Source organism: Gopherus flavomarginatus, chromosome 1, assembly GCF_025201925.1.
Source record: "Gopherus flavomarginatus isolate rGopFla2 chromosome 1, rGopFla2.mat.asm, whole genome shotgun sequence".
NCBI classification, from domain to species: domain Eukaryota; kingdom Metazoa; phylum Chordata; order Testudines; family Testudinidae; genus Gopherus; species Gopherus flavomarginatus.
Genome location: NC_066617.1, coordinates 326,872,449 through 326,900,017, shown reverse-complemented (window position 1 = coordinate 326,900,017; position 27,569 = coordinate 326,872,449). Strand labels below are relative to the sequence as shown.

The 27,569-nt window shown below is 43.3% G+C and overlaps 2 protein-coding genes across 6 annotated transcripts in view; one reads left to right on the top strand and one right to left on the bottom strand.

Annotated features, from left to right (window-relative positions):
* FLT3 (fms related receptor tyrosine kinase 3) overlaps positions 1–4,540 on the bottom strand; it is a 70,120-nt gene extending 65,580 nt beyond the window's left edge. Inside the window, exon 1 of the mRNA XM_050937361.1 lies at positions 4,444–4,540. Within this exon, the coding sequence (XP_050793318.1) occupies positions 4,444–4,498 (55 nt within the window). The 5' untranslated portion in view covers positions 4,499–4,540. The remainder of the gene's footprint in view (positions 1–4,443) is intronic.
* An 11,199-nt stretch (positions 4,541–15,739) lies between these two features.
* Positions 15,740–27,569, top strand: part of PAN3 (poly(A) specific ribonuclease subunit PAN3) — a 123,942-nt gene continuing 112,112 nt past the window's right edge. For 4 of the 5 annotated variants that reach the window (XM_050937181.1, XM_050937182.1, XM_050937179.1 and 1 more), the window contains exon 1: positions 15,741–16,408. In XM_050937181.1, coding sequence (XP_050793138.1) covers positions 15,976–16,408 — 433 coding nt within the window. In that variant the 5' untranslated portion in view covers positions 15,741–15,975. Of the gene's footprint in view, positions 16,409–27,569 lie in introns of all 5 variants that reach the window. The other variant, XM_050937180.1, reaches the window with a different exon arrangement.

Sequence of the window (27,569 nt, the reverse complement as noted above, 5' to 3'; positions counted from 1 at the left end):
AAGGAACATGCCGTAACCCAATAAGTATTTGTCCAAAACATACTTATGGCTCATACAGCAAGACAGTCTTACTTAAACAATTAAACCTACACTGTAAAAAGTAGCGTAATTATTGTTCTACTTTACAAGTCAATTTGTGGGTGGGGAGGTTGTTTGCTTTTTTAAGCAGTGTGGTTTCCAAGGATGTGCCCTAGAATAGGCAACAGATATTCCTTCACTATCCTAGTTGGACCTGAACTGGGTGGAAGACATCCACACAGTAGCTATCCTGTCTTTTTTAACCTTTTGACTTCCATGAAGTATGTCAGGAAAAAGAAGATTCTATCCTTCAAAACATAATGTCCCTGTTAGATCTTAGGGTTACAGAGACAAACAGTCCCATATCCAGTATTTTGCACTGTGCTTCTATTTTGATTCCTATAGCATCTTCGTGGGAGGATATGTCAAGGAACTGAGGAACAGTGTTAAATGCAAAGTGAATCAAAAGCTGGGTTTTCCTTGCCCACTCAGATATACAATTCTAGATGTTCTTGGCTGTGACCTAGTTTTGCTGAGTCCCGCTTTCCTCTTAATTATTATAATAGTTTTGATCACTTCAACTGAGAAGTCCTCGATCTCTTCCATTGCTGTCTTGTGAGCCAGTTAGTCTTCTTTGTTACCCTCTACAGCTATTCCTTTTTTTCTTTTTTTTTTTTTGGTTCTGGAAATTCTTTTCCACAACCTGACTCCCCCATTTCATTATTTCTGACGTTAGTGTTACTTTCATGTCCCTGGATTTTTCAGTGAACATTTCCATGGGGAGAGTTCATAGATTCATAGATTGTAGGACTGGAAGGGACCTTGAGAGTTTTCTTAGTTACTGGTTGCTTCAACTTGGCAGAGCAAAATGACAGCGAAGACAACAGTAACTGAGTGAATGGGTCTAAATGATACTGCTTTTGCTATTTTATATTCAGCTCTTTTGAAAGTTATATTCTCCATATACATACAGATCTCTACATACCCTAAATAAGAGTAAACTAGGATAGTTTATGAATCTTGTGCCTTGATTCAGCCCTGGATATACCATCTCACTTTGGTAGCAGAAAGTTCACTCAGTGGAGCAGTGCAGGGAACCTGTAATCCCTCCCATTAAGGTCTCCACTGTTGATGAGCACAGATCCAGAATGGATGACAGTGGCCAGGGACAGGAGCCTGTCTATGGTAGCTAGGTATATGCTGAATTAGTACATCTTCCAAATGTTTATCTGCTTGAAAGTTGGGCAAACTTTGGTTTCCCCAAATGAAAAAAGCTAGGGTCTATCTTCAAAAGAAATACAGCATGGATAGACCAAGCTCAGTTTTAGTCAGTTGCAAAAATCCAAATAATCCTTTTTATCTTCAGGAATCTTCATCTCAGAAATAACATTTCTTAAATTTTTGATACAAAAAAGATTTTATAATGTATGACAAAGCAATGATACATTGTGGTCCAGTAGATCCGACTGTGTTTTACCATGTAAGCGGAGCATGTACTAGTTTTGTACAAAGAATTTGTTTGGCTTGCGTAAAGGTTTAACATGCTTCAGGAGAGTGTAGTCAGGATAAAACATGATTCTGCCTCTTGGATGTTTACTGATTTACCATTTCTGGCAGTGGCATGGGTCTATGTCTGAACACACTCTAGAGTGTTTTATCCATTGGTTTACAAGAAGGTAATCTTTGCGTTGCAGTGAGACTGACAAATTCTGGAGAAATCTAGGTCCCAAATAATTCTGTTATCTGTTTAAAAAATAGAAATGAAATCTCCAGTCTCAGACTTCTCTGGTACTCCTGCATAGGAATGTTACACACTTCAGTTTTGTTTTCTATAGGCTCCGTGATATGTATGTCAGTGTTATTGTCTTTCAGCTTTTGCGCAATCAGAGAAACTGCTGTCTAGTCTGGAGCTTTTTAGGGCCTGAACTTGCAGCTCTTATGCAAAATGTCCATTAACGTCATTGCAAGACTGGGACCTAAATCAGTAACTCATGACTTGATTCCTCTAATTTGTCCTGAAACTACAGGAAACCCCATGAAAAGCTGTCATGAAAAATTAATGTAGCAAATATAAACGAAACAGGACTGTTTCTTAAGGGTGAAATTCACTCTGGTGAGTCAAACCAACACAAATCCCTCTGCACTACATGCTCCTCACAATTGAGGCTGCATGGAGAGGTCCACTACTAAAGCCACATGGGGTCTCTGTACCCATAGTGGTTGCAGAGATTTTAGTGGCAGCCCCATATAGGCTGCCATGAAAGGTGGCATTGGACAGTTTCAGGTTCAGTGATTATGCATATTCACAAGTGACATAGAAAGGCAATGATTCCATCCCATAAACTGCAGGATGAAGTGGGGAGGGCAGCTGCACAACAGCCCTATTCCCCCACCTCTCTGCACTTCACTTCCCTGGATTTGTGCAAATGAAACTAATTTCACCCCAGATAATATTACCTTTAACCACATGTGTCTGGTTAGGATGGCCAGAAAAGCAATTAGGGGAGGAGCTTTTAATTGTCATAAACCAAACAAGTTCTGGTTCATAATGCTCCCAGGATTCCTTTCCAAAGTCTTGCTGCCTGGTTATTGCAACAAATAACAAACGTAGGACACTCTGTTCTGAGATTTCTGCAAATGCAGATATATGAGGTAAAGATAGAGTGGAAGTCTTAACTTTATAGTTTCCTGATCATCTTAGTTTTAGAGAATCTCTGAATGTTATTTAACATAACTTTTCTTTGTTGGGCAAATACAGTTTTCTGATGACATTTTAAAATCAGATGTATAAAGTCTGCCAGACCTGGACCTGCTACATTATTCGTTTTCAGTTCAAACTTCTGAGTAATAATGAAGAACCTTTAGAAAGTTTTAGGAAATGGTTACTTCAATTTTAAGAAGCTCATTATCACTCACTAAAGTCATAATTCCTACTCTAAAAATGATTTTTTTTAAAAAGCACCATATTTGTATATGCATGGAGACAATAATCCCCAGTGAAAATCTTGTTGTACTTCTGAATTGACAAATTATATATCTACACAATTAACCATGGTACACAATGGAGGTAATAATACTCCCATTCTCTCTCGCTTTGTCCATCTTGTCTTTGGGGCACAGAATGTCTCTCACTATCTGTTTGTACAGCACCTAACTCAATGAGGCCCTGATCCCAGTGGAGGGCTGTAGGGTTACAGTAATACAGATAATAATTAATAGTAACACTATGGTTAGTTTTTAATGCACTGTGTAAGACTAACAAAGCCCAAGATTGGATGTTACACTAACTCTGTTTCCACAAAGATTACTGTACTGTGTTTGCATCCTTTGCTTTTCTAGAAGAAAATACACCAAAATCTAAGCCTGACAGGTTTTGCTTAGTACTCATTTCATTAGAATCATTTGCAGCAGGAGATCATAAAATAATCCTTTTCATTTCTATTGTACCTTCCCTTGGCAGATCTCAAATAGGTTTACAAACATTAATGAACCATACCTAATAACAGCTCTGGAAGGCAGATAAGTTGTATTATCCACTTTATACAACTGGGGAAACAAAATCATTAAATGACTTTTCCAGTCATACAGCAGGGCTGTGGCAGAGCCAGGAAAAAAACAAAAACCTCTCTCCTGATTGACATTCCTGAATTTTGTAACAACTAGATCAAGCTCACCTCAAGCAAGGAACATTTATTTCAGAGACAAAGGAAAGTAGCTTGGAAGCATCTCACATACAATAAATGTGTTCTGCGTTTCTCCTAACATTAAAACATTTGGAATATTTTTTTTAAAATGGGAAACCAAGTCTTTAAAAGCTAAAAGCTTTGCAGTAGCACTGAATCAGGCAGAAGTTGCTACATTTTAATATGATGTGTTCTTCCATTTACACCCTAGAACAGAAATACAAAACAACATAATTTACTCTAAAACACCACCAAATAACCCACAAATGCAATATTAAATCTTACTCTGCCATGGTATTCCATATAAGGTTTAGCTAAGAAATTGCCCCATATTGCTTAAAACAATCCAAACAAGCCTGCATTACTATTCTTTACACTGGAAAACAACCACTTTGTCATTAAGTCTGAACTCCTTACTTGTACATGCGATGAATCTGGGTGCACTGAGAGTAAAAGCCGAAAGAGGATGGGGAAGGGGGAGATTGTGAAGGTGGAGAGGAGACGGAGAGAGAACAGTATGCAAGGAAGAGAAGAAAGGAGGGGAAAAGAGTGAGAGGGAGGTCAAAGGAGATGGGCAGAAAAGACTGAGTGAAAGAGCCATGGAAGGGGTAAGAGAAGAGAAGCAGGAGGGGATAGACAGAGGGAGAGAGTGGGGATGCAGAAGTGAGAGAAAAAAAGAAGAAAAGAATCAGATAATAGTAAGGGAGGACTGAAGGAGGCTTTGTACTGTGTGTGCCCTTACCAAGCAGCTGAAGAGGGCTGCTGCTGGTGCAGGTGCTGGCTTGGTGTGGTCTCATGGTTGCTGGTGCCAGAGATTCTCCTGCCTGACTGGAGCCTGCAGTCCCCAGACCCAACTGAGTGAAACTGAGCGCAGCAGGTGCCTCTCTTAAGGGTGCGCGTCAGTGACCACAAACCTTAAACCATGAAACCACTTCTTCAAAAGCTTAAGGCCCAAGAATGTATATAACTGAGACCTGCACCCAAAGGAAATGGCTGTGAAAGGGGGAATAAGGGGCCTCTCTGAGGGACAGAGAGTCTCTTCCTTCTGTTGCAAGGATCATTGCAGAAGTTGCATTATGTGAACCAGACTAGATATGTTAGTGCCACTGTATTTATCTCTCTTGTGTTCCCTGAATCCTTAGCTCATAAGTGTTGATAAAAATATACCAGGGCAGGTTGGACAGAGTTGACTTTTAATTACAATCCAATTTTTGAAGCAACTGCAGTTTCTGCTGCTCAGTCTATGGCTGAAAGTCCACATAATTTGTTGGTATCTTTAGGGAGGTGCATCATTCAAGCTGTGATAACAATTTGAAAGAGGAAGATTCAAAGCAAAAATCCGAGTGAGATTCTAAATGTCTCATTGAAATATGCAGCAACATTTGTCATCACAAGGGGGAGAAAACTTTAAAACTGAGAGCTGCCCCTTCCAGATGGTTAAGACTTTGTTAGTCAGAATCTATCAGCTGACTTGCTCAGTTTAAGACTCTTAATGAGAAGTTTCTGTTTCTAATATCACAGACAAATTTGTTACCAATGAAAGTGGAGCTGGAACAGGAATAAAGCAGCAGTTTGTGTGGGTGGGTGTAGGAAGCTATTAATCTCCACAAGAAAGCTCAAACTTAGATACAGCAGCTGTGAGGACCTACCATGGCTTGCTTTACAGCTTGCTTGTCTAGAGTACAAAAAAAGGTCACCTGACTTGCCCACTCTCACAGTGAGTTAGTGAGTCATTCTATCTAAAAGTGGAAGGCCCTCACTGTTAGCCTATCCTGGTCCTTTGCTCTAGTCTCTAAATCACATCTCCATATCTTTCTCCACATATGCATCTGATGTTGTAGCTCAATTACTCCTGTAATTTGCCCCGTCCATTGGCAATGGCTGGAAAGGTGGAGCTTGGCTAAATAAAGCTGCTTGCCTCAGCTAGGGCGCCCATATCATAACTCATTGTTGGAGTGAGAGGAGGTGGTGTAGTTCCAGAACGTCTCATTATTCTTCATTTTATTCTTATTTTATTCATTATTTATAAAGCAGTAGCAATAAGTTGTGAGTTCAGTCCTTGAGGGGGCCACTTAGGGATCTGGGGCAAAATCAGCACTTGGTCCTGCTAGTGAAGGCAAGGGGCTGGACTTGATGACCTTTCGGGGTCCCTTTCAGTTCTAGGAGATTGGTATATCTCCAATTATTATTATTATTATTATTATGATGATGTTTGGCACTGTACAAGACACAAAATACAGACAATCCCTGCCCCAAAGAACTTGCAGTCTAAGCAAGACAGACTCAGTGTAGCTAGTATGTGCTATGAAACCCAGCAGGAGCAATGACTAGGATTTTTGTTATTAGTATTGGTTGAATAATTTCTTATGGGCATCATGGAAAACAAACCTTTTGGAGGGATTTAAATGAAAAGAGTGTAGTAGCTTGATGGACCGGAACTGGGAAGGCCTTTTACACATTGAGGATTGCATAGAAAATTTCACAGAGACAATTGCAGAAGTGAGTGAACAGAGCATTGAGGTTGATGTCACTGGCAAAGCAGAGCCAGCAATGTGTTAAAAAGACTAGCTTGGAGATGCAGACTGGGGCAGTTATGTTGGCTTCTGATGTTGAAATGAAAACCAGTTTAAACATGATGTGACGGGAAATGGGAAGCTGGAGAGATTTGAAGGAGTGAGGGAGATAGTCAGATGAGTGTGAAAGAAAAAGATCCCTAAGGCAGGAAAAAAACCTAGGATTCCTGGGAACTTAGAGAAGGTATTGCAAACTGAGGAACACCACTACGGATTACGACTAAGGCCACGAGTTTGTCACGGAGGTCACAGATTCCATGACTTTCCATGACCTCTGATTTCTGCAGCGGCCGGTGCACCTGGCTCAGGGGCAGCTCAGACAGCCCCTGCACCAGGCGCACTGGCTGCTGCTGGGGCAGTCTCGGGCCACTACGCCCCTGCCCCCAGTAGCAGAGTTTGGGTGTGGGACAGGGCACGGGATGGGTGAGGAGAGCTCTGGGTGGCACTCACCTTGGGAGCTCTCCATAAGCGGTGACATTCCCCTCACTCAGATGCTAGGCAGAGGCATGGTCAGGCAGGTCTGCATGCTACCTCTACCTAGAGCACTGGCTTCGCAGCTCCCATTGGCTGGGAACTGTGGCCAATGGGAGCTGCAGGGGCGGTGCCTGCAGGGGGAGGCAGTGTGTAGTAGAGCTGCCTGGCCACGCCTCCGCCTAGCAGCTAAGCAAGGGTGATGCTGCTGCTTCCGGGGAGCCCCCCAGGTAAGTGCCGCCTAGAGCCCGCCTCACTCTGTCCCGTGCCCCAACCCCCGCCTACACCCAAACTCTGCTGCTGCTGAGGGGGAGGCGTGGAGCCATATAGGGAGCCTGCTGGCCCTGCCAACTCCACGCCCGAGCACTAGTGGGGGTCCTGGGCTGCACACCATCGCCTGCCCCCACTCAAGCAGCCGGGTCATCCTCCTCCAGCACCTGCAGGGTCCCCAGGCAGTCGTCCCCCTCCCCCGCCCCAAGTTTTATTCACTGGTATTTTTAGTAAAAGTCATGGACAGGTCACGGGCCATGAATTTTTGTTTATTGCCCACGACCTGTCTGTGACTTTTACTAAAAATACCAGTGACTAAAATGTAGCCTTAATTCTGACAACTAAGTTTTATGGCGTTCACCTCCTCTACCTCAACACATTCATAGAATCATAGAACTGTAGGACTGGAAGGGACCTCAACAGGTCATCTAGTCCAGTCCCGTACACTGAAGCAGGACAAAGTATTATCTAGACTATCCCATACCTTCAAGGACAGAGATTTCCACAATCTTCCTAAGACTGTAATTTGTTCCATTGCTTCTTGTCCCATCCTCATTGGATAAGGAGAACAATTTACCACGCTCCTTTTTATAACAGCCTTTCACATATTTGAAGACTATCATCATCCACACACACACACACACAAATTCATCTCTAAACAAATCCAGTTTTTTCAGTCTGTCCTCGTAGGTCATGTTTTCTAGAACTTTAATCATATTTGTTGTTCTCTGGACTTTCTCCAATTTGTCCATATCTTGCCTGAAGTGTGGTTCCCAGAACTGGACAGAGTACTCCAATTGAGGCCTTATTAGTGCTGAATAGAGTGGAAGAATTACTTCTTATGTCTTGCTTACAACACCTGTCCTAATACATCCCAGAATGATGTTTGTTCTTTCTGCAACTGTATTACATTGTCGACTCATATTTAGTTTGTGACCCACTGTAACCCCCAGATCCTTTTCTGCAGTACTCCTTCCTAGGCAGTCATTTTCCATTTTGTATGTGTGCAATTGATTATTCCTTCCTAAGTGGAGTACTTTGCATTTGTCCTTATTGAATTTCTTCCTATTTATTTTAGACTATTTCTTCAGTTTTTCAAGATCAATTTGAATTCTAATTCTGTCCTTCAAAGCAACTGCAACCCCTCCCAGCTTGGTATTATCTGCAAACTTTATAACTGTACTCTGTAAGCCAGTGGTTTTAAACCTTTTTTCATTTGCAGACCCCAAAAAAACTGAATGGAGGGGTGGACCCCTTTAGAAATCTTAGACAATCTGCAGACCCTCAGGAACCCAATAGTTGAAAACCTCTGTTCTGTGGGTAATGACAACCTTTTGTAGGCCCTTAGACATAGTCTGCAGATCCTCAGGGTTTCATGGACGACAGGTTGAAAACCATTGCTCTAAGCCATTATCCAAATCATTTATGAAGATATTCATAGAACTGGACCCAGGACAGATCCCTGTGGGACCCCACTTGATATGTCCTTCCAACTTGACTGTGAACCATTGATAACTACTCTCTGTTTTCCAGCTGGTTGTGCACTCATCATATAGAAGGCTAATCTATGCCAGGGGTTCTCACAATACATTTTTTGGTGGCTGCTCTGATAATTTTTCCTTAAATACTTAATTAACTTTAGAAAAAAAACAATAAATATGCACATATCCATGTCCAAATCATAGTTATTTATTTATGTAGGGTTTTTTTGCAGAGTAAATAATAAAAAGAATGTACAGTTGTCTCTAATCTTTACTAGATGTGAACGGAATAGAAACACAAATAAGGTGCTTTGCGTGTTTTGCTTTTTTTGGTTGATTTAAAAAAAACTGCTAACTAGTAAGTCTGCTCCTGTGAAAAGCCATATTTGTATATTTGTTAATATCACTTTTCACAGCAGACTTACTCATCCCTGGCAAGGTGGGAGACACATTAAACCCTCGATGGGGAGGTGGGTAAGGAGGGTAAGGGGCAATGGGGGGCTGAAAGAGGTAGCAAGGGTCGGAGCAATGTGGGGGATGAGTCCGGGGTTGGATCCCGGGGTCCAGCTGCATGACTGAGGGATGGAGAAGGCAGCAGAGACCAGGGATGACATAGAGGGTATGAGCCTGGGGCTAGAGTCCAAAGCCCTGCAGCTGGGGGATGAAGCCCACCGTTGCATGGCCAGAGCCTGCTGCCCACCACCCCAGAGATGAAGCCCAAAGCCCAAACCACACCGGCCCTAGGAAGGTGGGAAACTCACACTGGTTGCCTGCTCCTACAGTGTTTGTGGCTCCAAATGGGGGCAGGGACCAACTCCTGCTGGTGGCCCACTGCTTCCCACCACTTCTCAATCACCACCCAGGAGGTTGTGGCCGTAATAAAAGCCCCTGGTGGCCGCATGTGGCCACCATGGCTGCATTTGAGAAACGCTGGTCTAGGCTGTTTCTCCAATTTGCTTATGAGAAGGTCAGGTGAGACAGGATCAAAAACCTTATTAAAGTCAAGATACCTCACATCTACTGCTTCCCCACATCCAGAAGTCTTGTTACCCTGTCAAAGAACGATACTAGGTTTGCTTGATATGATTTGTTCTTGACAAATCCACGCTGACTGTTATTTATCACCTTATTATATTCTTTGTGCTTACAAATTGATTATTTGTTCCATTGTCTTTCTGGGTACCAACATTAAACTGACTGATTCCCGGGTTGTCCTAATTTCCCTTTTTATAAGCAGGAATTAATTTGCCCTTTTCCAGTCCTCTGGGACCTCTCCTGTCCTCCACTATCTCTACCATCTGATACAAATTCTCAAAGACAATTGCTAATGGCTCAGAGATCTCTTCAGCCAGGTCCCAGTGTATTTTTGTCAGGCCCTATTGACTTGAAGGCACCTAATTCTTAACTTGTTCTTTCCCTATTTTAGCCTCAGATCTTACCCCATTTACACTGATGTTCACTATGTTAGTCGTCCAGTCACTGCTAACTGTTTTGGTGTAAACTGATACAAAAAAGGTCTTTAACACTTCAGTCATTGCTCTGTTTTCTGTATTGACTTTCCCTTCTTATTGAATAGAGTAGTCAGGATTTTGAATCACAGATGTAGATGTATTCAGTCAGGTGGATACTGATGTAGTAATTTTGTACTTAATTAAAAAAAGATACCAAATGGCCTGTGTGCAAACGGTATCAGACTCTCTAACCAGACCTTTCACAAAATAACACTCTTCCACTGCTTCAGTCAGATGTTGGGCAGTGAAGTCACTACATGAGCCTATAAGAGATTGATCCCTAAATGTCAAAGCCATTTACATTGATAACAATGTAGCAATGTGAAATACCCAATCAAAAATATTTGCTAGAATGTTTTAAGAGGTTGGAGTCTTTTCCCAGCACTGAAAAAAAGCTACACTGTCACTGTAGAATCAAAACGTCACTCCTCCTGGAGCGTGGCTTTATTAACAAAACTGTAAATCCAAAATAACACAACAGAATCCACAATGTGCACCTTCTCCATAAGTTTGGTAGGTCTGTCTAAGCTTTCTCCTTGGGTTCTTACCCTCCTAAGATTCTTTCTATTAGGTCTGTCTGTCATAAATTCTAGCTAATCCCACCTCTCATTATATTCAGGATGGAATCTAATTAATCACAACTGCCCCAGAGAATTAGTAGCAATTAAACTGCAACTCCTGGTCAGGTTTCAATACCTGCTAAAAAGGTAGAGCCACCTACCTACTGTCATGTAGTCGATAGTCATTTGATGTAAAAGATGTTTGCACATCCTTCTGCAAGCTCAAACCTTCTCACAGGAGCTCCATGTATTCAAAAAGCCATGGTGCAAAAACCCTTAAGAGCCTGGAGAAAGCTATTTTCTCCAGTGATTCCAGTATAAGTGAAATCTGCCAGAACCCACTAGGTCACACGTCTGACTCAGGATGTTATTTCCATTACTCATTCTTTGTGGTTCAATCATAAAGTTACAGCCCTGTTAGAAATTTGATGTCTTGCTGAAAGTACTGTATGGCGTAATGCTGTTCATGATTGTCTTCTATATATTCCTGAACAACAAGAGAATCTCCCTCAGTTGAGGGGATCTTCATCTGTCCTGATCTGATGCACAATGGTAGGTTGGTTTCCCCTAATAAGACTGGAAATCCCACAGCTTCTGAGGGGAATCTCAGAAAATTCCCTAGAAGCTAGTTAAAATGAATGACCTCCCACTCCAATACAACTGGGTTAGCCAACTTGTACTGCTCCCCAACAGCAGGGCTGGCTCCATGCATCAGCATTCCAAGCTGGTGCTTGGGGTGGCATTCTGCAACAGGCGGCAGTCCCTGCTGTTTTGCCCCCAAACAGCGCTCCGAATTGCCGTCCGTGCACTGTTAGGGTGGCAGGCACGTTTCCGCGGTGGTGGCAATTCGGCGGCAGCTTCTATGTTTAGCTGTCTGGGGTGGCTTCAGCCAAATATAGAAGCTGCCGCCGAATTGCTGCCCCTTCAGAAACGCGCCTGCCGCCCTAAGGGCACACGGACTGCCCCCGCTGTCCGCAGCGGCAATTCGGTGCGCTGCTTGGGGCGGCAAAAACTGTAGAGCTGGCCCTGCCCAACAGACAACTTTATCCTTTCATTTGGACATGGTCTAACATCCCCATGGATGTACACTATGTAGATACCTCACCAGCGAATGGGCAGTGCTCTGGCATTATGGGGTGTTCTCAGATCAATGACTGGTTGTAGCGGGAGCTAACCCAGGCAAGGGCTGAACCCAGATGTCATTCATTGAATGGGGACTCTAATGGACACCAGTGAGTTGCAAATCTCACAGAGCAGGTGTGGCTGCAGTTGCATTCCACAAAGGGACATTTGCAGTGACTATGACTTGATCACCATACAATAAGCAAATAACAGAACCCTGACTGGTTGGATAGGATGGGCCTGGATCTTTCTGACCAACCTCTTCAACCAAGCAATTCATTTGCTCTCCCTTGGTTTGCAACCACCTGAAAAAGTAATACCAATAATGCTAATTGCTAGAACTGTGGTCTGAGGTTTAACTTTAAGACAGCCTTTTAAAAAAGTTTTTAAAGTCTTTATGTGACGAGGGAGTATTTTTATTTGTTTCAATGTGACATTTAAAATCCCACTCATTCTTGAAAATCTCTTTTCGTACAAACTGTCAAAGCATCTTGATTGCAGTTCGATTTTCTGTTTTTTATAATACACCTCTACCTCGACATTATGCTGTCCTCGGGAGCCAAAAAATCTTACTGCGTTATAGGTGAAACCACGTTATATCGAACTTGCTTTGATCCACCAGAGTGTGCAGCCCCGCCCCCCCGGAGCACTGCTTTACCACGTTATATCCGAATTCATGTTATATCGGGTCACGTTGTATCGGGGTAGAGGCGTAATGAGTCTAAGCAAAACAAAAAGGGATCTTAATTCCACAGAAAACGTTTTTCTTACCAAAATAATATTCAAGGTCCTTAAAAATACGGCTATTCTTCTGCTATATATATAATTGCAAGGACTGTGTCACAAACTGTGGAGACAGTCTGACTCAGAAAGACTTTTAAAAATTTTTGAGATTGCAAATGACTCATTGAAAACCCACATAACAAAATTCTTCATCCCTAGAGTCTTTAAACACGCCTTTAAAATGGCAGGTTTGCTCAGTCTCAGTCATCCAAAGGGAGAATCCCTTATTTTGCATTAATTTTAAGTCAGTTTTCAAACATCCATGAAGAAGGAGTTTGTTGTTTGTTTTTCAGCATGAAATTTACAGTTATGCTTTTGGAAATCTTTCCCGAATCCTGTCATGAAACTCAAAATGAGGGTGTGTCCAAACCCCCACCTTTCATCTACAAAGGAGAACAGACATTGCAGAAACAGCCTTACAATATTATTTAGTATTTACATAATGTCATAGTTGTCTATGGTGTTTTCAGGTAATTAAGAAATGACAGGTCCCTGGCAGAAGATTTAAGTTTAAATAAGAGAAAACACAGCAAGGTTAGGCTGTAAGGAAATGGGGAAGAATGGGAGGAGGGTTACATTAGTGAAAGAACATGAGATATTCTCATTGCTATATACACATTGTATTAGCTCCTTTAAAAAGAATATATTAGAATTTTAGGACAGTGTCTACAAAACTAAAAAAGGGCCACTGGTTAAAATGGGGACGGAGTGGCTCTAGCTTTTTTGCCGCGCCAAGCACAGCAGGCAGGCTGCCTTCGACGGCTTGCCTGTGGATGTCTGCCAGTTCTGTGGCTTCGGTGTACCCGCCGCCAAATTGCAGCTGAATCTGCGGGACTGGCAGACCTCCTGCAGGCAAGCTGCCAAAGGCTGCCTGACTGCCGCCCTCGCAGGGACCAATAGGGCGCCTCCCGCAGCTTGCTGCCCCAGGCAGGCGCTTGGTGTGCTGGTGCCTGGAGCTGCGGCTGAATGGGGAGTTCTGATTAAAAATTGATATCATGACACAATATGTGGTAGCCTACTGAGTTAGAACAGACAATAGTACAAGACGTTTATAAATAACAATGGAAGACAAAGTGGATGAGGTAGTATCTTTTATTGGACCAATGTGTTGGTGAGGAAGGCAAGATGCAGACCTGTGTGTGGCTCAAAAGCTTGTCTCTCACCAACAGAAGTTGGTCCAATAAAAAATATTACTTCACCCTCCTTGTCTCTCTAATATCCTGGGACAGACATGGTTGCACTGCACACAAATAATGTAATCTATATATACATTTAAAGTTATCCTCAGGATATATTTTTCTTCACACCATATATTGTATAAACATACCAAATATTTATCCATACCCGCATATCATCGAAAATTGAAAACCCTGGATTTTCTTGTTGAATTACCTTGCCATCACCATAATATGCCTCATTTTCTGTCACTTGATAATAATTCTACAGCCCTCACCTCACCTGTCTCATTTGAGGTCAGTACGAGTACTCACATATTCATAATTTTAAAGGCGGAAGTGTGGCCAAGGCAGCCTCTCTCCTGGTGGAATGCAAGTGAAGAAAACTGCTAACATGGTACACTTTCTTTAAGTCTGCATATTTTGAAAGTGGGTTTAGCTACAGAATACAGCAGAGATATCACAGAAAGTTTTTTTCCCTAAATGCATTTTGAATCAGTGCCACGTTTGAAGGTGATGAGTGAAATCCTGGCTCCACTGAAGTAAATGGTAAAATTCCAGTGACGTTAGCTGGGAGTTTCCCATTTACTTGAACAAGGGCAGGATTTCACGTTGTGTTAACAAACCATCAGAAGGACGCTGTGTTTTAAAACATTATTTACCTAGCTACAAGTAAACTATGCTAAAAGGTAGTGGAGGATGATAATCTAGTCTGACCTCCCAGATAACAACACAGGCCGGAGAACTCACCCACAGGAGGGAGGGCTGGGCTGCAGCACCCCTCCCTGACACTGCAAACCCCTCCCTGATTTGTTTGTTTGCCTTGCAGGAGCACCCTGGTGCTGATCAATGGCTACTTATTCTTTGCTGAGTGCGGGGGGGTTTGCAGGCACCAAAGGAGGAGGCATGAACACAACCCTGCGTAATAGCCTCTGAGGCCCCTGCCCCTTCTCCGCAAGCCGGCTGCATGACCTGCAGCCTGCCCGTTTCCAAACCGCGCCAAGGAAGCAGCTCAACACCCTCATGCTCCACACCTTTCACTTCCTCACCCTCGTGTCCCACCCCAGTACAAAGTGGCGGAACCTCCTGCCACCTCTGGAGGGTGAGGAGCCCCGGTGGGCCAGCCTCTACTCCACCCTGGTCGCGAGGCCCGCCAGGGATATTAGTTAGCGGCTCCTTCATGGGGCCGTGAGCATGGGCGTGTACTTGGCGCGGTTTACCCGTCCCAGATACCTGCCCCTTCTGTGGCGTGAGGGGGACCCTGGTGCACGTTTACTTAAGAGTGCGCCAGGTTGCAGCCCCTATACCAGCTCCTCATCGTCCTATTATGTTTCTGGCTGCACTTTTCCCCTCACCTCCTTCTCTACGCACTCCCTATCCGTGGCCCCACAAAGTCCTGGGACCTCCTGGTCAACCTCTTCCTCGCCCTGGCTAAAATGGCCATCAACGCAACCAGGGAGAGGAGGTTGGTCAATGGAGACTCCGGTGACTCTCGGGCTTGTTTCCGATCCTTAGTCCATTTACGTATCCGGGCGGAGTTCCTCTGGGTGGCATCCGCTGGCTCCCTTGACCCCTTGGAGGAGCAGTGGGTGCTGTACGGGGCTCTCTGCTCGGTGTCCCCATCAGGCTCCCTTCTTATGACCCTTTGACCACACTCCTGTCCCTGTTCTTTTATTACTTGTCCCCCGTAATCAGTGGGTTCTGTGGTCCTGTGGATCCTCCCCTTGGGCTGTAGGGAGGGGAATCCTTCAGCGGTGGGCAGGCTTCGCCAGCCCACTTCCCGGAAACCCAATAGTACAACAGCCTCTGAGCCAAGCCAGGCGCAGCTCGTCACTTGCGAGGGCCCTGATGCTTTCACATGGTTCCCCCCGAGGCAGCGGAATGCGCGGGGCCAGGGCAGCAGCTCAGGCTGCGGCCTCCTGGGAGGTGTTTCCAGCAGGCACGACACGGCCAGGATGCCACGCGCGGGGACATGCCACTGACGAGAGGCGCGCGCTCCCTTACCCCCGCCCCGCCCACGCTAGGCCTGCGCGGGACCCTCTGCCTGGGTCCCCCAGCGCCCCACTCGTCCTGGATTACCCAGAACACCCTTCTCCCGCGCATGCGCAGCAGGGCGTCCGCTCAGGAAGAGGAAAATGGAATAAACAAGCCCTGGCCCGGGCCCATTGACGAGCCGCCTCTGCTCCTCACCCCGGTGGGCTGAGCCGCGCGGCCCCTTTAAGAGAAGCACAATCGCGCCCCCGGCTCCCCCCTTCCGGAGTCGGAGCGCCGGGTGACGGCGGCGGCTCCCGGGCCCCTCCCCATGGTGCTGAGGCTGGCGGCGTTGCCATGAACAGCGGCGGCCTCCCCTGCCCGTCCCCGGCGGGCCCGTCTCCGGTGGCGGGGGCCCCGGCGGGGGTCGGGGCGGTGGGGGTCCCGGGCCCGGCCCCCGGCGCGGGGCTGAAGCTGAAGTTCTGCCGCTACTACGCCAAGGACAAGACCTGCTTCTACGGGGAGGAGTGCCAGTTCCTGCATGAGGAGCCCGGCGCCGCCCCCGCCTGCCCCGGGCCCCCGCCCGCCCTCGGGGGGCTCCCGCTCGGCCTGCCCGGCCCCAGCGTCCCCGCCGCCGGGCCCGGCTACCCGCACGGGGCAGCCCCCGGAGCGGCGGCGGCGGTGGGGCCTAAGAAGGCCGAGCTGGGGGGCAGCCACGGCGCCGGCGGAGGAGGAGGAGGAGGAGGCGGCGGCGGCGGCGGCGGGGGGCTGGATGGACCGCGGCTGGCGAGTGAGTGCGGGCGAGGGGAGGAGACAACGGCCGAGTCCCAGCTGGTGGGGACTGGCAGGGACGGGGCCGGGCAGCCCGTCCTGCCCCCGGGCGGGGAAAGGGGCTGGGGATGCTGGGTAAGGTGACACCCCCGCCCCCTCCCCCGCGGATACATGGAGAGGAGGATCGCGTGTGTATCCCGCGGGTGCTGGCTAGAGAGGCAGGAAATGAGGATACCAGGGAGGGTGTCCCCTTCAATGCTGGTTAGGGATGCAGGGTGGAGCTGGGGATGCCAGGGAGGGTATCCTCCGTGGATTGTGGTTAGGGATGCAGGGGGGTGATGGAGGTTACCAGGGAGGGTGTCCGCTGTGGATGTTGGTTAGGTATGCAGGGGAATGGTAGGGGATACCAGAAAGGGTCTCCTCCCTGGATACTGGTTAGGTATGCAGTGAGGTTGGTGGGTGGCAGAGATATGTGAATGTGTGGGAAAACACCTAGCATGTTGTGGGTAGTACCAGAAGCAAATATTAAACAATAATGGTGATGGCTGAGGTTGGTGGTTGGGGAGATTCAGTGCGCGTAGCTTGGCACTATGTAAAAGGAAACTGGTTTAATTTGTTCACAGATGCTTTGAAATGATCTGCTGCTTTTCATATCTTTTTCATCTTTATACTGTCCCCCCAAAACCACCATGTTGCAGGTGCATGTGTAGGTGCACAAAACTCCTAATCTCCTTTGGTGCCTCAGTTCCCAGTTTTTCATACTTGGAATCTGTTCGAAAAAAAAAAGTTTAATTAACAGAAGCTTACTCAGATACTTTCTGGCTGACATCAGGACATCCAAAAGTATGTAGGCAAAACGGAACCTGCATACAGCAGCAGGTAAAGGCTTTTTGTATCTGAGTCAAAACAGGATACTCAAAGCTTTTTGCTTAAGGGTTCTCCTGGAAGAGAGACTAGTATGAAGAAACTATTTCACTAGTAGCTTTGTAGAGTAGTCAAGTTGGGACAATTTTTAAATGAGATTCTTTTGTTGGGAATCTTAAATTTCACAACTGATACACTCATAGTATAGCTCTTCATTCTTAGATGACGTTACCTTTTTTTTTTTATTAAGTGTTTCAGAATAAGTCGCCTTCCTCACCTTTCTTCCTCCTCCCCCTCAAAAAAGTGAGAATTGCAAGTTCCTGAGTTCCATATATTAAGCAGAGTTACTGTCACTTATCAGTGATGCACTTGAGACTACAGAAAACTAGCTTTGTAAGTGACTTGGTCTGTAGTTGCAGCAGCACTCAGCATAGCAAAATCTTCTTAGCTGTGGAGGCTTTTTTAAAAAAGATTGTCATGCCCTTTTAAATTAGTACACTACATTTGGTTGCATTATGGGTTTGTGGCATAAGCTTAAAGTTTATTTGCATGAAGTGACTTGTAACTATCAAATGTTTTCATGGTACTTTTCTGAAATTCAGATAGTGATGAACGGTGTAGATATATAGCTGACAGATAGCAAGTTTGTTCATTAGTGGAGAGTATTAGATCTCTCTGCTAATGAACTTTGTTGTTTTTGTATCTAACAATAAATTATAACAACTACTTGCCAAGTTTCATGGTTGCTCATATTTACTATGGTGAGCCTGTTCCATTGAGCAGTGTTATCTAGGTAGTTAATGTGAGATTGACAAACATAGGAATGTAATACTGTCATATGTACTCTTACAGGAGGAGAGGGTAGCACCATCTATGGTTAAGATTGCCGAACGTTTTCCCATATAAGACCGTGTTTTCAGTTTCTTATAATTTTGCCAAACTTTAACTGGTGGAACTGAAATTTTTGAAGCCAGTAACCACCTCAGTTTGAAATTTTTTGTGGGAAAGTTTCAGCAAAAATGGGTCAGCCATTTGTCAGAACAAAGTTTGGAGAAAAATATACTCTTTTTCCAATGTCCACAAAATTCTTACATCCTTTCATTAAGAAGCACTAGTGTGGCCTGGCTTGGAGCAGGATTTAAAATTTGGCAGAAGGGTTTCCTTTGCGTCAAAGATATCTCTTTTGCTGTTCCTGTGAGGGGGAAGAAATGCCAAGTTATAAGCCTTTAAAAATTTCACTGTGCATACATTCAGTATGGACTTGAGAAATTACCAGCTACATTCTCCAAAGATTTTGTATACTGAGCATGCTCCAGCCCGGGACAGTGGCGACTGGGTAGGACAGGGGTCCCCAAAACGGTGCCTGTTGGTGCCATTGCACCCACTGGGGCGTCTAAGTGTGCCGGCGTACTGGATAGTGGACAAACGTTTTCTGAAATGCTGCAGATAACTTGTGTCATCCAGAGGCGTCGCTGCTGAAATGCTGCTGATTTTCAGCGGTATTTTGGTGGTGACGCCTCTGAATGGCGCTATTTGTCGGCGGCATTTCGGCAGTGATGCCTATTAACGTTGCCACTTGTCGGTGGAATTTTGGCTGATGCTCGTCCGCTGCCACCATCCTCCATGGCTCGTCGTCTGGCGCCCGCCAGATGAAAAAGGTTGGGGATCACTGGAGTAGGACTTTCCTTGTAGTTGCAGCTCCCTGCTGCTGTGGCCCCAGACACAGGAACTGAGAGATGGCAGACTTGTTTCTATGCCCTCATTGCTTCTCCTGCTGAGTCCCAGGCAGTGTGGAGGAGGAAGCCACCTGGTTCAAATATAAGAGCACAGAATGGGCAGTGCTAATTGAATGATCTGCTATTCAGTAGCTTATTTATTACACACACTATTTAAACTCTCCTCTGAATACAGAATTATTAATTTCCTAATGGGCCTTTCTGCCTCACTCATCCCTATAGTATCTGATATCATGACAAATGTTTGTTTATTTTCACAACACCCCTGTGAGGTGAGGGAGTATTATTCCCATTTCACAAATGGGGAGCTGAGGTGTAGAGAGATCAAGGTCACAATCATCCACTAATTTTGGGTGCTTAATCTGAGAAACCTCGTTTTTCGGGTGGGAAGTTCATAAGTGCTTTATTTGTTCAAAACACAGCTCACACTGATGTTAATTGCATCTGTGAGTACTTGGCGCTTCTGCAAATCAGACCCCAGAATCTCAAGCTGGGCATCCAAACATAAGGACAGTTAGTGACCACCTGTGAAAATTTTGTTTTGCGTGGCTTGCTCACTGTTAGAAATTCTGATATAGGGATAAATCCAGTTCTCCAGGGCAGCATTCAACTGTCTTAGCCATGTGACCATTCGTTCTCTCCCTGCCTCATTTACTACACACCTTTCATTCTGCAACAACTGAAACAGGGGTCCTACAGACAGTCTCGTCTACATAGCCCTGGTTCATTCCCTGGAGCTGTCACCCTGTGCACTGACGGAGGCAGAGGTCTCATGGAAAAAATAGCATGTGATCATATGTTCAAAAACTATCACTATGCGTACATCCATGGGTCATGGCAACTTTAATTCTGGCATTTCCTAACTTTTGAGCACTTAACTTTGTGACCATAATATTCTTTTAATTTTTTTGTGTGTAATTTTTATATGCTAGTAAAGATTGTGGTGTAGGAACTATTAAAATTATCTGCTAACTCCTTTAGATGCTTTTTACTATAAAATATTGTAATAGTTAAAATTTTTCTTAACCTTCTTTCATCTTGTGTTTAAATATAGTTGAGTATCTCAAAAGTAAAAACATAGGGAGCTATATCTGCTTTCATAGCTCTGCCATGACAGCAGCACCATGCTTCTGTGGTGTTAGGTATGCACATGCAAGGAGCTGGCCATGAGAACAGTGCTACTTCTACTATTAGGTTGATTGTTGAGCTCTAGTTCCCCTTATTCCCATGTCTAGGGCCATGTCTACATTATAGACTTCAGTGGACCTATGTTAGGTCCATACTACCCTCCTTCTGTCAGTAATGTGCCTCCTCACCAGAGCACCTCTACTGACTGAAGAGGGGCAGTGTTAGGGGGTTGAAAGCTAGGGCTCTCAGTCCCATGCAGCTCCCCATGGGAAGCCCAGCTGCCTCCCAGTATTCTCACCTTCCCATTCCCTGATGAGAGCAGGGAGCTAGGGTCAGCTGGTTGAAAACCCACTGTTCTAATGTATTGTAACAGAACTGAGCGTTATTTAAAATATGTAATTTTTACCTTTGAAACTATTTTTATATTGCTTCTTACCTGACATTATATTGCAGTGCACCATATTAAGGTTAAGATTTCGTTTTACCCAACAGTCTACATATTGTGTCTAATTTGCAGTAAATATAGTTTTTAGTGAAATTATGAGATGAGGGAGGGATAGCTCAGTGGTTTGAGCACTGGTCTGCTAAACCCAGGGTTGTGAGTTCAATCCTCGAGGGGGCCACTTAGGGATATGGGGCAAAAATCTGTCTGGGGATTGGTCCTGCTTTGAACAGGGGGTTGGACTAGATGACCTCCTTGAGGTCCTTTCCAACCCTGATATTCTATGATTTCTATAAATGATGAGTTAAGATTTGGCCATATTAGTGGATGCCGATGGTGAGATCTCTAAGATAAGATGCTAGAGAGGTGGGTAGAAATGCAGAATTGGATGGAGACTAGTAAGGAGTACACTGGTAGACTTGTGAATCATCAGTGTAGAGAATGGTAGCTTTAAGAACTGTGAGTGTATGACACTATGCAAAGAAAAAAGTGGAATCAAAGAAAGAGAGGACCAAAGATAGAGCCAGTTCTGTAGTTATATATGATACTATAACTTGGTATAATGGGATTAAAATTAAGCGGGAAAAATTTAGGCTGATCAGGAGAAACATCTGGGCAGTGAGATGATCAGGCTTCCAAGGGAAGTGGTGGAATCTCCATTTCCTGCAACATACAAAAATAGATCATGATGCTAGGGGTACATCTACACTGCACTCTTAGCCTGGACTCTACCTCAGTTTTGAGCCCAAGCCTCTCTTCAGTCCACTCACAACAGTCTGACTCAGGTCAACAAGCACTCAGGATCCAGTCTTAGGACCCTTGCTGTGTGTGTGTGTGGTTGAGGGGGGTCAGGACCCAAATCCCTCTGCGACTTAGGTCCAAACCCTTTCATTTTGCAGTCTGGACGCAGTTCTGATCTGAGTCAGAAGGCTCTTGTATAGAACTGTTAGCAGGGCTGAGAGATCCAGGGCCAGCAATTGTAAGCCCAGGTTCACAGTGCAGCGTGGACACTCAACTGAGGGCTTGGAAACAGCATGTTACCAAGCCTGGATCCCACAGATGTGGCCTCAGTCAGCAGTGAAGACGTACGCTAGAAAAGGTAGAGTTGGAAACCGTCCTGCACTGCTGATGACATGGGCTAGGCTGCCTAGTGTGTGTATTATAGTACAACTCATAAGGAGTTAAAGGAGCACTAAACGCATTGCCTTTGTTTTTGTGTGGCTGAATGTCGAAGTCATCTTGCTGCTTTGTACTTTCACTGATTTGAGAAGAGTAAATCATTTTAGTCACCAAGTTAAAGCATTCTGTTCCTGAACATTCTTTGCTGAGAATTTACTTTTGGAAACGAAATACAGGCCCTTGTCATGGATTGTACAAGCCATAGTCAGGTTGTCTGTTTTGAGTGCTTATATGTCATAAATATGAACCAAATCTGTATGGTTAATGGCTGTCCCTCCTCGCCATAAGGACAGGAAAATACCAACAGTAATCTTAAGCAGCAGAACATTTTTACTGTCTTCCCTCCGAAAAGAAAAAATTAACCTTTAGATACCCACACTTTAAATTTTGTATATTCTTAATAGTTCTCTGTTACTTTCTTTTCATCAGAATTTTGATGCAGTATATCCTGAAGAGACTCAGTGTTTGGAAAGCACCTGGAGAGAACATATTTTGAAGGTGTGAGGATTGAGTAATTGCTGTGGAGTGTGGGTTCCGAGAGAGAGTAATTCTGTTATCACCATTTTAGTGCCGAGGTGTTACTGGTTTTGAAAAATAAAAAGGAAGAAACTACATGTTCTCCAAGGAGCTTGCAGTCTAGATTAGACACATTTATGGTATGCACATTTCACAATATTGAACAGGAAGATTAGCTCTCCTGTTAGTAGTAGTAGGGTATAGTTAGCTTATTTTCTGTTTTTCCCCTTTCTGTTTGCAAATAAATTTCTGATCACTAAGTTGGAGTGTTTGTAATAAAGGCAATTAGTTTTAGTCTTGCCTTGAGAAATGCTATATTAAAAACAGGCATAGAAGGGATATCAGAGTTAAAAGATTAGAACAGTGGTAGTGACAATACATAGAATCACTTACCACATAATATAAAGCACATAACTTGTACTTGAGAGCCATTAAACAGTTCACAAATGTTGATTTTTAACCCAAGTGGTTATTTCTAGATAGAAGAAATGTCAGTACAGAATAAAGTAGGTCAGATATAAGCCCTACAAATATAATATTTTAATGAAGCCAGAAGCAGTTTTCCTAAGTTTTAAATGACATCTCTCACACAGCAGCTTTGTGTCTGCTGCAAAAAAATAGATTTGTTTTTTTATCTCTGTAAAATTCAAGAGGAGACAAGCCACTGTAGTTTTTATCTCACAGTAGCTAATTGAGTTAAAACCTTGGGGGCAGGGTGGGGTGAGAGGGTTAATTTTGACTAGCCTGCATTGAGGTTAAAATTTACCTGTTCCTTGTCTCTAACAGGATTTTGAATCTAGATAGCCATCTCATTGTAAAAACACACCTTTTATTGCAGACATAGCTATAATTGAGGATTATAAGCAGTGATGGCAACACACGAGGTTCAGTCTGGATATTACTTTTCCAGAAGTCTGATATTTTTTCAGCACAGCATTAGGAACAAAAATAATATTCCATTCTTCAAAAACAGAGATGTTTAACACTTACTTAATGCCAATACATAGTAAACACGGGAGAGAGAGGTTGTCCTACTAAAAGTTTAACGCATCAGTCCCTTTGATTAATCTATAAGAAAGCTCCCTATATACGAGACCTTGAGCAAAGCCAGGGAAGACCAAATTTTAGATTCTTGTTATTTTTAAGATTAAAAACAAGCAGAAAAATCTTCTCCCAAACCTTTGTTTCAGACCACATTTACACTACATAAAAAAGGCACAAACCCAACTCTTTAGGCTTAGCTTTCAGGTCCCGTTTTAAGCCTTGTTTCATAGTTATGCAGCACATGAAAAGCAGAACTTCCTGTTAAGCAGATGTACTTGGAGCTGCTCTCAACTTCTTTCAGTAATCCTGGAGTAGAAAGGGAGATTTGACCATATTACCTTTTAGTGTTTATATTAGACTTGCCCTTCAGTTTCCAACATTGCATGTGATTTATCCAGCTGAAAGTCACTTACTGACTCTTCTCGAAGTTTGATATGACTAGGCATTTATACCAGGCTCATCACTGAGGTTTCCAAACACCTAAGTTGTGACTAAATCGTTTGTAACTGAAAATATTGGCATTACTCTTTTTAAAATAAAAAGCTTTTGCTGTCCTTTGTTCTCCTGCTGTGCATGCAATCAAGAGTCTCTGTTTCCTGCTGTGGCAGTGGAAGAAGTATCATAGAGAAGACTTTTTTATTCTTTATTTCAGTTATCAAGTTTAACTGCTGTGTTATCATAAGCAAGAAGTTGCCTGATGGTTTTCTTTGTAAAAGTAGAAAAATGTGTTCTATGGTTCTTTCTAAATTTGCCTTCCTTCACTTGTTTCCAGCTTTGCCAAAAGTAAAAGTATGTTTTGGATCCTCCAAGCCACTTAAAAGTATGTTCTGTTTTTTGTTATGGCTATCAAACGATTAAAAAAAATTAATCATGTTCAACTGCACTGTTAAACAATAATAGAATTCCATTTATGTAAATAGTTTTGGATGTTTTCTACGTTTTCAAATATATTGATTTCAGTTACAACACAGAATACAAAGTGTTCAGTGCTCACTTTATATTTTTTGATTATAAGTATTTGCACTGTAAAAAAAAAATACTATTTTTCAATTCACTTAATACAAGTACTGTAGTGCAATCTCTTTATCGTGAAAGCTGAACTTACAAATGTAGAATTATGTTAAAAAAAACTACATTAAAAATATTGTAAAATTGTAGAGCCTGCAAGTCCACTCAGTTCTACTTCTTGTTCAGCCAGTCGCTCAGACAGACAAGTATGTTCACATTTGCAGGAGATAATGCTGCCTGATTCTTGTTTACAGTGTCACCTGAAAGTGAGAACAGGTGTTCGCATGGCACTGTTGTAACTAAAGATTCATATGTCCCCTCATGCGTCAACCACCATTCCAGGGGACATGGTTCCATGCTGATGACCGGTACTGCTTGATAACTGTCCAAAGCACTGTGGAGCGATACATGTTCATTTTCATTATCTAAGTCAGATGCCACCGGCAGAAGGTTGATTTTCCTTTTTTGGTGGTTCAGGTTCTGTAGTTTCCACATCAGTGTTGCTTTTTAAGACTTCTGAAAGCACGCTCCACTCCTCATCCACCTCAGATTTTGGATGGCACTTCAGATTCTTAAACCTTGGGGTCAAGTGCTGTAGCTATCTTTAGAAATCTCACATTGGTACCTTCTTTGCATTTTGTAAAATCTGCAGTGAAAGTCTTCTTAAAATAAACATGTGCTGGGTCATCGTCCAAGACTGCTATGACATGAAATACATGGTAGAATGTGGGTAAAACAGAGCAGGGAACATACAATTGTCCCCCAAGCAGTTCAGTTACAGATTTAATTAACACATTATTTTTTTTAATGCATGTCAGCATGGAAACATATCCTCTGGAATGGTGCCTGAAGCAGGAAGGGGCATACGAATGTTTAGAATATCTGGCACGTAAATACCTTGCAATTCTGGCTACAAAAGTGCCATGCAAATGCCTCTTCTCATTTCTGGTAACATTGTAAATAACAAGAGGGCGGTATTATCTCCTGTACATGTAAACAACATTGTTTGTCTTAGTGATTGGCTGAACAAGAAGTAGCACTGAGTGGACTTGTAGGCTCTGAAGTTTTACATTATTTTGTTTTGAGTGCAGTTAAGTAACCAAAAAAAAGGTCTACGTTTGTAAGTTGCACTTTCAGGACAAAGAGCTTGCACTACAGATTGTATGAGGTGAATTGAAAAATACTATTTCTTTTATCATTTTTACAGTGCAAATATTTGATTTCAATTACAACACAATACAGTATATATGAGAAACATCAGAATATTTAATAATTTTAATTGGTATTCTATTGTTAATAGTGTGATTAAAACTGTGATTAATCATGATGAATTTTTGAGCTAATCACAGTTAACTCACACGATTAATTGACAGCCCTATTTTTTATATCTGTGTTTTGCCTTAAATGTTTGCTTTCTTTATTTTGCTAAAATCTTAGTTTGCTCATCATTCTAAATTTCTGCTGACATTGCATGAAAGAGAAACCCAGTCTGCTATTCCCCTTCTTGCCACATCCATCTTTGCTCCTCAAACTAGTTTAGCTGATTCTTTCACTGTTGTGGGGAAATCACTAGTTCTTTCCGGGTAAGATCATCTTGAGACTGTTTAACCTCACTTTCCTGAAGCATAAATAGTGTTAACGTAAGACAAATTGATGTATTTATCGTATAACACAACTTTATCCAACTTCAGAACTTTCCCACCACCCTAAAATAGTAAACAATTCATCTGAACTAATTAAAAAGTATACTTTTGAGAAATAGAACAGTACTGGAAATGCAATTTTAGTGGTACTAAATGCTAAACAATCTGAAAGTATACTTATGAATTTTAGTTATACAGAAAAGATCAAGATGGGCAATTTGAATGCAGAATCTAATGTAGTTCAATAAATGTGTGTCAATAAAAATTGAAAGTGGCGACTCTAAAATCTGTTCAAAGGTGTGTCCCAGGCCTGTTACACATGGATCTCAGACACCTACTTTCCTGTTACTCAACACTGTTTATCCTTGGTGAAGTCCAGCCACTTCCAGCACAAGAGCCTTCTTTAGGCTGGCAGTGACACACAGTTACAAAGGCAATTTTAACAGTTGTGGCCTTTCTCAGAGGAGGGAGAAAAAATCTGTAGCTTGTCTGAATAGTTAGTTGTCAAAAGCAAAGTCAAATAAGAGAAAAAGCTGTTAAGAGCATTTGTGGTCTTCCAGAAAATAGATCAAGTGACAACTGCCTCATCTATTTAGATGCTTATCAAGCACCCGTTGCTGTAGGAACTGTTTTCCCCCCAAAAATAATCTTATAGAAGACATGGTTCGACTAAGTGGGCTTTGTTTCTCTTGGCTTCTAGAAAGGAGTCTGGAAACTATTTTTCGCTCTTCTTTTAATGTATGTCTATTTGATCTGCATGTTGTCCCTTTCTATCTATCTTTTCTTAGTCATTGCTGTTGATGGGGGAAGGCTATGTTAAAGAAATGAATCTTGGGTTTTGCTTTGAAGGCAGGGTTCACTGTTCACCTCTGGAATAGAATTCCATAGCCTCAAGCTATTACTAGGAAAACTCTTGTTCTCTGCTCTAATGAGTTTAACCCTTGAGGTCATTCATTGAATCATTCCTGTGGAGCATGATTAAGGAAGGTTGAGTTGTTCTACTAAGTAATTTGGTACAGTGAAGTGGAAGGCTGTATGGATGAGGACTACCACCTTGAAATCAGCATGTTTCTTTGTGGGGAGCCAGTGTAGTTAGTGGAGCACCATAGTCGTGTGCTCGTAGTGGCTGGTGATGTGTGGGACATGGGTTATTGTGCTTTGGTCTGGTTAGGATCTTTTAAAGCTCAGTGTAATTACTCTGTAGTACAGCGAGGTGCAGTAATCTAGCAAGGAAGTTATGAAGTCATGGACAGCCGACCAGATCATTACTCTACAAAAGAGGCTCGGACTTCTTCCAGGTAGAGATAAGAGAATATTCTGGAGTAGCTACAGCTCTTATGAATATCCGGAAGCACCAAGGAGTCCAGGAAAACTCTCAAACTACAGAATGACATGGCATTTTCAGTTACTCCCCCTGAGAGATGCTGTGGTGGACAGCTCTTAAAAATATTTTCATTATGCCAGTGCTATCAGTATTGAAGTGAGTGAGAGAGTTTGGGGGTCATCTGCATATTGTTGATTTGTGGGACTACAACATTTCATTCTTTTCCTCAGTGGCATATAGATGTTTAACAGGATGGGTGATTATAGTGTTGAGGAACAATGTAGGTGACCAGTCTT